Raw genomic sequence first — 12,140 nt, 5'->3', positions numbered from 1 at the left:
AAACTTCTTTAGAATTTTAGCTGCCTTTTCTTTTCTGTCGTTCAGAGACAATGATTTTTCATGAAATTGCCGATAATAATTCTGCATATTTTGCGCTGGCAATTCATCGCACGCTAAACGTAGAATTTCAGACCGAAACTACCCGGATAATCTTATCAAGGACACAGTCACTTCATATCCTTACCTTCAAGTGAGAGGCAAGAGATAAGCAGTCGCTAATGGGTAAAAAAACTAGGAACCAATCAAACGGGCCGTTCTTCCTCCGCACATGGATATGAGTTATCCAATGACGACGACAGAAGTGTCGGGTGAAAAATACAACAGTATGAAGATACCAAGTCTGCTTTGCTTTTTCGTGCTATCTCTAAATTTTGCGATACCAAGGGCTTAAAAGATATAATTATCAATCCTCAAGAAAAGAAATATCATGTAAAGTTTCCTTGGGATGTTTGTTGATATTAGAGCTAAAATCTTGGCTGATATTTTCAACAAGCAAAGACTCCAGGGAACATTCTCCATCAGGGAATCTTCTTAAAAAGGCAATATCTACTCCACTCTACCCGCTATCGACCAATGAACGTTTTAAAGTCGCTTTTCGAAGTTTTTGGAACGGCCGTAGAGACTGAGCTACCTTTTTCCAAGAGCAAAGATTTTAAATTTTATTGCGTGATTGGTTGATAAATTTTATTTTATTGGTTATTGGCTGTAAAGAGTGGCAACCAATCACCAATTCCTTTATCCTTTGCCATTTTAACCATTGTCCCCGCCTATGGTTGTTGGTTTGCAGTCAAAAGAAAATGGAAAAAAGTTGAATAAAGTGCATTACGTTAGGCTGATCAAACTTTTCACATTCAATTGAATACAATCTCTTGAAATATTCAAAAATAGCTTTAGTTTTAGTGGTTATGAAGGTGAATTTAATAAAAACATACAGTCTTTATTCTTTAAATTACATCCTTATAATATTCCTAAAGTTAAAGCTTCAACTTATGGGATCAAATCATCAAAAAATGTGCATATATTCAAAATCCTAGTCACCAACTGGCACTGGCTTCGCACGCTTGTTCAGTCTGCAACTGATAGTATCAAAGACGCAATCTTGATTATTGCTTCATGTTAGTTTGTGTTAGTATCCTTAACATTAAAGAGTGTGGGACTTGTAGCAAGACCATTAAAACTCGAGTTAGAAGAAAAATCTACTACAAGAATCAAGCAAATGCTTTCAGCACCCACAACAACATCAACAACATCACCCTTTCTTATGAACGGTGAATCGTTCTTCCAGGCAAAATACCATTTATAAATCTTCACGGCTTAGAAAAAATATGATACTTTGAAAAAAGGTCTTTTGATAGAGAATCCAGGTTGGAATATGAACATTTAAAGATAGGCCGCTTCTTAGATAGAGTAAATCTACCATTTGTTGCTGTATTGAAGTGCTGTTGGAAGTGCCAGAGCCCCTACAAACATTTCAAGATGGGGGCTCGAGCCCAAAGCCCCTACCTTGCTGGCACCTGTAGGCACTTTTCATTTGTGGGCACTTTTCACTTGTGGGCACTTGTTGATAAATCAGCAATTTGCAGTAGATATGGGGACCTTGCTGCCCTGGAAAGCATGCTTTGTTTTAAAAGTAATATTGTTTAGGTCAGAAAGGAACTTTTTTAAGCGATAATGTCTTTTTGTATCTTAGAAGCTCGATGAAGGGTTTTATATGCTCTGATTTTGATTCAGCCAACCGAATGTGAATTTCTGCGTTGTTTCATATTGAAAATTCCCAGACACATTTCTGCCAGAGGGAAAGGAGAGTCAGTCAACAAAAGACAAAGAATGTGAACAGATGACACTACCCACAACACAAAATAGCCATGTTTAATATCTGTCTGTGTTGATAGCAAGCCAGATATGGGAAACGGACCATTAAGTAATTTTAGGCGTGTATCCTAGGACTTAGGCCTGGGTTCATAAGGTTGCACCTTGAATTAAAGCCTGGTCTTAAGAGTATCGTATTAGCCTTTTATGAACTGAAGGATCCAGACAAGCGAACAAACGAAGCGAAAATTAAAGACAAGGATTAGCAAGATGAGCAGCGTCGAGGTGAGATTCCTTTTTAACACGATTGTCAGTTTATATGCTTTTGCGGAAGTAGATGATCAAGTTGTTAAATTTGATCCTAGCCCTGTATTTTAATCTTAAATGTTGTTTACAGTCTCGGTTTTAAATCCATTTTAAAGAAGAGTGGGATGACCATGGCAAAACCGTAAACAACGAAACATTAAGTACATAATATGAATAGCATTTTGTGTCATCATCGAGACTGCAACAGCATTCAACCATTACCGCAACACCATCCAACTATCTTGTTTTAGCTGATCACATATCTTGTTTGTAATTTTGCCTGCCTTACAATATGCTCCGAGAAAAGTCCTAAGAAGAAGTGTAGCATTACGATGTACCACACCATTGCATTTCAACGTATTGTTCCCGTCTGTGACAAACCATAATCATGGTGAAACAATGACTGTGGTCATTATAATCATGATCGCAATCAATCATTAAAACAATAATCATGATCGCCTTGATTTATTACTGGTCACTCTGGTCAGTCATTAATATGATAGTGATCCTTTTAATCATTTGACTCAGTGAGCGGAGATAACCTATTTAAGTGATAACGATTTTCAAAGGTGATATGTCCTTAAAGGTGTTTCATATTGCCTAATACTTTTATCTTATCACTGGTCGCTCACGTTATGACATTTCATCATTTATTTAGTATGAATTTATAAAAAGATATCTTTCTAACAGTTAATTTAATCAATATACTGCTCTATTAACAATTGCTATTTCTCATTGTCCTAAACAGCAAAAGTCACTTGGCCATGAGAAACATGCTGGAGCAGCCTGTAAGAAATGTGGACCAAAATGTGAGGGACTAGACCTACATTTCTGGAGGTAAAAATTTACACACAAAGTACTTCCATTTCCAATTTTTCTTAATGTCCATTAGGGCTTCAGAAAACTAAGTACCTGCGAATGATCAATGCCCTTTCACAATTTAAAATTGCTCAAAAATAGCTAAAGATTGTTTCTTACCAGACAAAAACTTTAATTCGAGGTCTATTTGTAATATTTGTCTGTTTTAGCACAGCCTTAGGGCTCTCACCAAGCTTTTCAGAAATGAATTTTCCTGACACGATCAACATTTCCGCATAGATTTCCTTTCTTTTATTGTATTGATCGTTCATTCCTGATTTTCCTACTTTGACTAATTTGAAGCATAACCTCAACATTATAATAAGGCTAATATGGAGCTAAGATGATAATGGTTTTCAGTATTATTGGTGAGATATTTTCCTCATTGACCAAGATATTAAATTTGTTTTTATCGATAAGAACCTCCTAATTGTTTGGCCAAAGCGTTCCTCAAAGCCATGTTCTGCATCTCTGAGCTAGATTACTTGTGTCTCATCAGTTGGTTATTCCAAATCCTTAAAGCGTAACCACTCGATTAGAAAATGTCTACTACATTCTGCATTCTATTATTCTAATTTCCAAAGAAAAGTGTGCAATAATTGCAAGTGCAAGCTTGAAGAGCATGAAGTTGAGATACCGTCAAAAACACGTGTGCCGAAGAAGTTTGTCAAAAAGAAGATCATTGTAGACGAGGGTGGCAGACCTAATTACCCTGACAAGAGGCTATCGCTGGTTGACCCAACGCCACAAGCTGTCCCGAGTCTCTCATCTTTGGAAGATCAGAATGACGCTGGCTTCCCGCCTCCATTCGATGGAGTAGGCATGAATGAAGCCCATAATGGCATGGAAACGAGCAACCCATTGCCAGATAATGTGAGGAACAGTTTTACGTTTCTACCAGATGGAGCAAATGAAAAGACGGTAAGTAGTGGTATGTTCAATACATTTTGAATAGTTCAAAATGTTTGCCAGCTTAAATAGCTCAACGAAAATCCATCAGAACCTGACATCTATACTAATCAACGTACGCTTCGTTTATTCCAGGTATCAAAGTACCTCGCAGCAATACCAGCCGAAAAGGCCCCAACCAACGAGGAAGGATGTCAATACCAGAAGGAGCAGATGATGCAGCAGCTGCCAGCACACGATTTCGAGGAATCAATGCCAGATTACGATTTGACAGAGGAAGAAAAGGAGAAGATGATGAATTTCAAGAAAAAGAGAGATGAAGAGGCATCAGGCCAAGGAGCTATTAGGGAGCAAACCGAGTTGATTGCAGCTCCTCCTGTACGTTCTTTGTCCATTTTATGTCAGTAGTTTGTGATCTTCTGATATTAATGATACACTAAAGGCCTAACTGTTACTTTTGTCGTGAATCTTTGGCTCTGAACAAGTTGCTACCCCTTGTATTTTAATCGAGAAAAAATAAAATGTCCCTCCTACATGCATCTTTTATGTATCATTTTTGCAGCCTAGAGCCAAGTCGTAAATCTAGCAATAAATTTACATTCATAAAGAATGATATATCATAAAAGAAAATTTATATCTAAGGCAAGTAGCGGAAACTCAGAAAAAAGGAAAGTTCTCCAAGCAAGAAAACTAATGAAAAATTAAAATTAAAAAATTCAGAACACCGAAATTTCTGTTTTTGGGATACAAAGATATATTCTGAGACAATAAAATTTTTTCAAACGCTTAGACTCAGGCTCTCATATTCTTTACAACCAGTTTCATTAGTCTTTTACCTTCTGTAAAAGATATTGTAGTAAACAACGAAGCAGTAACATTTCTCAGCATTAGAAATTACATAGAATACCCAAAATGTTGCGGCAACAAGTAATAAATTTCGACCTTTGTCTAATTATAAGAAAGGATGTTGAGTAGATAATTAACAACGGCTACTAATTTGGATTGGGTCTTTACGGTAATTCTTAAAAAACATGGAAACAGCGTATCATAAGATTAAAGTCTTATATCATATAGCGTTTTGATTTATTTCATAAAATTTCACATTAAACTAATTTTTCCATTGTGTTTTTAGAGCTGTACAGAATGCGAGAAAGGGTTTCAAAGTGGCGGTGTTGTGATATTTGCCAATTTACTAGGCCCTGAGAAATGCTGGCACCCAGAATGCTTTGTGTGTCAAACGTGCAAGGAGATTCTCGTTGATCTGATCTACTTTCATCACGAAGGAAGTATTTACTGTGGAAGGCATTACGGAGAAATTCTAGGAATAAGATGTGCAGCATGTGATGAGGTAATTACTCTTATAACGTGAATGCATTCTTCGTCTCTATGAAAGATGGCTCAGTTCCTTGCCAGTTCTCTACTATCTCTACTATCAGTTTTGCTGATAAGATTGACTACAAATTCGAAATAAACTCGGGTTCTACTTAACAAATGCAAAATTTTGACAAGAAATGAAAGGTCTTTTACTACTGTGCATTACTATGCACGTCACAGCCTAGTTCTGGAAACTACTCTAAACTTTATTGTACATTTTTTCGATTCAAGGTTATGATTGAACATTATTCCTTCAGCCAGGATACCCTGGTCCACACTACCCGGGCTGTATTGTAGTTTTAATGCTGATATGCTGTATTGCAACTCTTCACATATGATATGCTTTGGGTACATATATAACTTTCTAGCATCCCCATTGTTTAGAAGTTTGAAAGTTTTTTGCATTTTAAAAAAGTCAACTTACAAACGTACAGTAAGTCTAGGAAGGTCATGATCAGAAATACGTTCTCAAGAGATATATTTTGTTTTCAAGACAAATTTTACAAAAACCTACTGTTGTTTCTTTCTGCTGCGTGCATGATTATAAAGCATGTACAAAGAAGGTTGAGACAGAGAAAAGATAAAAACAATTCACATTATTTGGCGGTACAGAACTTGAAAATGGCTTTGAAAAAGCAAATATTTCATAACATATTGGCTAAAAGCTTTTTCGTCTGACACTCCTCAGAGCATTAAACGTCAGAAATGTTTGCTTTTCTTCAAAGCCATTTTAAAAATGACCATCTTTGTCTTACAAACAAGTCTATAGCATTATTTTGCAACGGCCATTTCGTAAAATGTACAATTGTCTTTGACCAAGAGGCTTTATAGTGAAACACAACAATAATTATGTTTTTACATTGATATCTGCTCAGAGCATTTAGTTTTGAGTATGAACATCTGCCCAAAGCGTTTAGTTCTTATCATTAATATGTTTTCAAAGCACCTAGTTTTAATCATGACTCATCCGTTTAAAACACATGTATCAATCTTCAAGTTTGTGTAAACTTACCGGTCGACAAAAATGGCAAGCTTTTAATGAACATTAGTTTGTTGATAGCAGGGATATCGGAACTGGAGAGGGCAACAAGGGCACCCATCCTCCAAAAATTTTGAAAAAATCCCTTTTTCTTAGAAGTTCTCTCTCCCTTTTTCTGAGACATTGTACCTGCTCTTACCTCTCCAGCTTCGAAATGTCCATAGTTGATATTTTAAGAGCAGGAATTTAGTGCTATTAAATTACGAGGGGGGTTCTTGCATAAAATGTTGCAAATCATAAACAAAAGCAGAAATCGGCTGTTTTCCGGCTTTTTTATGGGGCCTTTACCTCTGGCACAAAGGCACATGCCTGACACTTAGCTATCTACTTGAAATTCTCTATTTGTCCATAGCTGATATTCAGCGAATCATATGCTCAAGCCGAGGGACTGAACTACCACACAAAGCACTTCTGTTGTTTTGGATGCGACAAAGAGCTTGCCGGCCAACAGTACGTACCGAAAGAGGGCCATCCTTATTGCATGGAGTGCAATGAAATTAAGTTCTCAAAGATATGTCATGGTTGCAAAAATAAGATACCGCCTGCGGAGACATGCTACAGTTTTGAAGAATTCTTCTGGCACAACGATGCAACCTGCTTCCACTGCAGTGTCTGTCAGGTCAGCCTTATTGGAAGGGAGTTTGTACCAAAGGATGGAATGATTTATTGTTCCTCGGACTGCTTTGGAAAAGCAATGTCAGCCCAATGAAGCTGTGGTTGTTTTATTTGCTCAAAATAAATGACATAGTGATTCCTTGAAGAATTTAAAGCCAAATTGAAGAAACATACAAAATCACTTTTACCTGCCTGACTTCTTAGTTATCGAATCTAGTTTGTAACAAAGCCCTCATCAAATTTTATCAGAAACTCAAAGAACAGCAAAACTTTAAAAGTGCAAAATATGTCTTGTTGCGCAAAATCTCAACGTTCAAATCTTTATGAAATTGCTTCTCAATATTGCACATCCCATTGCACATTGAAGTTTCACTCATTAGCCTAAATAACAACACTCTAAGCCACACACCAGCCACACATATATGAATATATTTTACTGCAAGTTATATATGTATGACACATTGATTATGGTGTTTCAAGTAGATGATGTCACTTTTTGACGAAGGAATGAGAAGGCACCCAGCCACGAGACCATATACTAATCACAGCTCCGAAATGTTCTGTCTGGGAGATCAGCTGATGAGCCAGTGAAATGTGTGCGAATAAGCGTATAACAACACACTTTTTATGGGTACAAAATATAGTATATACGTATAACCTATATCTACAACCGCAAAAAAAGTATTAGGGATAGCACAAATTGAAAGTTACCGGTAAGAAAACATCGTTAAAATCACACCGTTGTAAAGAAAAGCTCATTACAATTATCTAGATTAGGTATTAAAATTATTTTCCTCAGTTATTAACAAGCGCTTCTTTTTTCTTGTTTACTGTTTTACGAATTCTTTCTTATCAACAAACATTGACCAACTACTAATATTAACAGTGGTATGTTCATTTTTGTAAAATGCATGCTGATGGACATTCAAAAGCCAATAAACATAATTGTGAAGCTGCTTCAATCACCCAGTGAAAATCGTATCACAGGACTGTCTGTAATTAAAGCAACGAGACAAGACTTTCATTAACGATGTAAAAATTTGATTGAGGATCAATGCTTGAAGATGGTTGCAGAGTTTTTACGGTAAATGTGTTCAAAGAATAGTTGCAACTGATTGAGATGGAGTTAGCACGTGTGTTATTAAGGGTTGATTCCCCTCTGCGACATTCTATGTAGACAGAGAAGGAATGCAATCTTGCATCGCTGGCATTTGACGGAAGACATAACATTTGAACGTTATTTAGTTTAATGGAAGTAAAGTCATTCAATCGCTAAGGAACTGTTATAGGCTTTTTTGCTTGCTTGTTTCCACTTTACAAACCAGCCCCCCCCATTCTACCAACACTTCACTTTAAACCTTGCCTGCATTAGACATTGGGAGTTTGCCACCCCTTCTTCACAGACCTGGCTACGGGCTTGGTTCATGGGCATATTATGGTCATTAATTTTATGATTGTATGTGGTTTTAATCTCATTTTCGAGCATTCCTTTAGGAGGCCAAAAATAGCCAAAATGAGGCCGGAGGCCAAAGGCAAAATTATGTAGCCAAACATTATTTAAAAAGGCCAGATTTCTCAAATTTGGCCTCCCAGTAGGCCGTTCGGCAACCCTGAATTCAGAAGCTTCACCTTGTTGTGCTAATACCCCAGTTTTATTTAGTGGCATCACACCTGGTGTCGTATAGCCGCTACATAATGTTTGACCCATGACCAAAGTATTGTTCTCTTGTCTGAAGAATCTAGGACGTAGGACCATCAGCTTATTGTCTCACAAAACTTACAAGTGACAAAAAAACAGAACTGGAACCTCTTGATAATGTGATTCATGGCCTCATTGAAACTAGGATTTGCTTTATACGCATTGAATCTGGCTTTCTTCACTATGGCACTCATTTGACTCATATCCGCATTTCTAAGGCCTATCAAACCTGTATAGATACTTTCATTAGAAAAAAGCCTGGCTCAGGGCGTCTCCATGCCTTTATTAATACAATGAGTGTTGAACGCAGGGCCGTCGCTAAGCACTTTCACTTAGGGGGGTGCCAGTCACCAATTTGCCGACAAATTAGGGCGTGGCCTAAGATATTTCAATGTGGGGGTGTGGCATTTTGACGCAATTGATTTTGTTTACTAAAAAGGATGTTCTCGTTAGTCAATCATCGCTTCAATTTTCAAGTGACTGTGGGTATTTAGTTTTAAAGGCCTTGAAACAAAACCGAAAGACGAGGTCCCCCTGTTAGCGGAGCGAGAAGAAAATTTTAGCGACCACGCCCTTTAGATTGTCTTAAAATGCATTTCAGAATATTTCTTGCAGTCATTTCTTGCAATCGTTTAAAAATTTTAACTATTTTTAGGCATACCTATGTTTCATTGATTTCATTCTTAAAATGGAGTTCATTGCTACTTGAGGCCCCCTCGACCTCAAGGCCCTGAGGCACTTTGCCCCCTTTCCCTTCTTACAGTGGCTTCCAGTACCTCCAGGATCAACGTTTAGAGTTTTTCAATAAACTTTGACTCTTCCCTAAACCCCAAACTTTAGATAGAAATTAGGTCGCCCTGGATATTGGACATTAGATTTTAGACTCCGGATGCCGAAAGGGAGTCATTTGAAGTTTTTGGGGGACATTTGCCTCTCCGTGACACCCATAGCGCTATCTTTTGGGTGCAATTCTTGTTGCTTTCTCCGGTAGATTTTGAAACACTTCGCTTGACATCAATTAGTAGTTCACGAAGCACGTTCAACCAGGACCGTCTCTAGGGGGGGGGGGGGGGGTGCCGCACTGGTGATTTGTGTTGGCAGGTCTGCCAACCATTGAATAACCAATTTCTGCTACAAAGTAGACGTGCGCCTGTTAGCAATTATGTCAAATCAATGCAGCTGAATGTAAAAAGGGATATCTTGTTATTGCATTCTTTAACAGCAGATACTTTATTGAAGATTTGACCAGAAAGATCGTAGGTTTCTCAAGACTGCTAAAGAATGTTCGTCAAATACTTCTCATAAGAATATATCTAATCTGCAAGCCATGAATAGAAGGAACCGACCCAAAGAGTCACCAGAATGTCAAAGAAAGAGAATAACTTCTAGACAGTTAAAGAAGTGTTTACTGCAGCTACAATAGCTTCTAAGGTTCTCTACAGCAGTAATAGAAAAAGTGTAAGGAAAAAGGGATCTCGTTTCAAGTAACAGTCTGAGCCACCAAATGTTCTGCAAATTACAGAAGGAGATTCTTACCACCTGTTCTGTTTTTTTAATATGCTATAGAAGTAAACATCAGGTTAATCAGTTCTTGGCGAGAATCGTTTTGTATAGCAGCAATCAGTCTGAATGCACTTAGTCTTTACGGGCACTACTTAGAATTCAATATAACGAATTGCAAGAACGTGGGCTATGCTGGACTAGGCATATAAAATTTGCTGCACTCATCTTTTAAGATCGCGAGTAAGTTAAACACGAAGCATCACTTAGACGCACCGTCTTCAAAAAAGTTGTAAGCAACTAGGCCATTAAGGTTTGATTTCCGTTTTTACTCTGTATCTCTGCTTTTGGTTACAAACAATTTCCTTTAATGTTCTTTTTTCAATGTTTGACTTTTTTGTTTAATTTATTGTTCTTAAACTGAAAAATTAGAGTAAAAGTGTTATTTAGCTAAAGTCTTTCTATTGTTTACCTAAAAGTTGATATCATATTGGTGTGTAAAGGTTCAGACTGAAATTCAAACTATTATGAAATACCAGGATAATATTTATTTGCATCATTCCGATACATCTTTATTTATAAGCGCAATCATGAACATCAAAATCCTTCGTTCATGTCCAAAATACGTCCTAACATAACGACGTTCAATTCAAAAAACCTCTCAATATCTAAACGCTAATTCACATAAAAGCGTTCCTAATGAGATTCAACCTAATATTACGATACGCGAAGTAACCTAATTAACTACACAAATTAAAACAATAGTATAGAAATACGCCTCGTTACTTCAGCTAAAAACTAAAAGCACAAAATCATGCAAGAGATTCAACAACGTTATCGTTTATAAATGTAGTTAGTAAGTCAAGCTCGAGGTTAGCCTCGTATTCAAATCACATATCTAGCGCCACTTAGATAACTCAATTCAATTCAACTATTTGTATACTGCACCTTTACGAATGGATTAAATCATAATGCTGATATGTTCATGTACCAAAAAATATATGGAATCATTTGTCTTGGGAAGTTAACGAAAATGTATAATTATAACCGTAAACCTAATAATACTTACAAACACAAAATTGCAATACTTTTAGAAATACAGCAATTGGATCACATGTAAATAAATTGCTTTCACCTTATTTGTAGATTTTTCAATCAATTAATTACGTATGTATGCCAACAAATTAATAGTTTAAATCTGAATTTCTACTCTTACTTCTTAGCTGAGGATGATAGAAGATCCTACAAAAACGTTATTTTCTTAGATACAATCTCGGATAAAACCATTTACGTCGCTAGAATACGCCGGAAAAGCCTCTTATCGATTACCACGTCCTAATTATTACTGTTTATGTCAATCAATACTTTGACTTATATTGAGAGGTCATTGTCAAAATAAACGTTATGGAATATCTGGCTCTGTTCCCTTTATTTCTTTATTCTCATCATAAAGGTTTTGATCCGACTGCCTTTGGCAGAATCTTCAAAATCTCGTGCGCCTCGGCCATGGCAGTATATTGTTTAAAATAATGGAAAGTTGCTAAGGCCACGGTTGGCAGTGCTGGGGGGAGAGGGGAGTCAGGGGGGTCACTGACCCGGGGGCCCTTGGCTTTAGGGGCCCATAAAAAATAACTCAATTGAAAAAAGTTTCTAAGTAATAATCCAGCCTCCCAATCAATATTAAGATAACATAATATTAGAGACAATAATGACAAAGGTCCATGAAGTCATTGACTGCCTCAGTGTTAAATATAATCTTTTTAAGAATTTCTCATCTTTGTTGGTAGGATTTAAGAAGTTCAAAAGCTTCTGAATGTTAACAAAAAATGTGATTGCAGTGCAACATACAGGGCAATATGTATGTCATACAGATTTACACTATGGCATTCGCATCTATTTGCAACAGTGTGTCGGTTGTGGTCCAATTTAGTTAACGAATTGAAGGTTTTTCATTTTCTAAACTTTGAGAATTTCTAAGAAAATTTCATTTTCATGCATTATGCTGCTAAGATATCAGTTATGCTCAAATTA

At 36.8% G+C, this 12,140-nt stretch overlaps 1 protein-coding gene across 1 annotated transcript; it reads left to right on the top strand.

Moving 5' to 3' along the window:
- The first annotated feature begins 124 nt into the window (after window positions 1-124).
- LOC135686114 (testin) lies at window positions 125-9,499 on the top strand. Its single transcript, XM_065202283.2, has 6 exons — window positions 125-2,094; window positions 2,864-2,952; window positions 3,558-3,894; window positions 4,018-4,260; window positions 5,015-5,230; window positions 6,648-9,499. Exons 1-6 carry the CDS (start codon window positions 2,080-2,082, stop codon window positions 7,002-7,004), a joined length of 1,257 nt encoding a protein of 418 aa, XP_065058355.2. The 5' UTR covers window positions 125-2,079; the 3' UTR covers window positions 7,005-9,499.
- The last annotated feature ends 2,641 nt before the right edge of the window (window positions 9,500-12,140 follow it).

The sequence above is a fragment of the Rhopilema esculentum genome, chromosome 6 (genome assembly GCF_057945365.1).
Source record: "Rhopilema esculentum isolate cy_ngs chromosome 6, ASM5794536v1, whole genome shotgun sequence".
NCBI classification, from domain to species: domain Eukaryota; kingdom Metazoa; phylum Cnidaria; class Scyphozoa; order Rhizostomeae; family Rhizostomatidae; genus Rhopilema; species Rhopilema esculentum.
The sequence above is the reverse complement of the archived record's forward strand: the minus strand, read 5'-3'. Positions and strand labels throughout refer to the sequence as shown.

Excerpts from the sequence above, each read along its gene's own strand:
- LOC135686114 (XM_065202283.2), top strand. Across the intron at positions 2,953-3,557 it reads CTAGACCTACATTTCTGGAG|AAAAGTGTGCAATAATTGCA; the intron begins GTAAAAATTTAC and ends TAATTTCCAAAG. Across the intron at positions 4,261-5,014 it reads AGTTGATTGCAGCTCCTCCT|AGCTGTACAGAATGCGAGAA; the intron begins GTACGTTCTTTG and ends TTGTGTTTTTAG.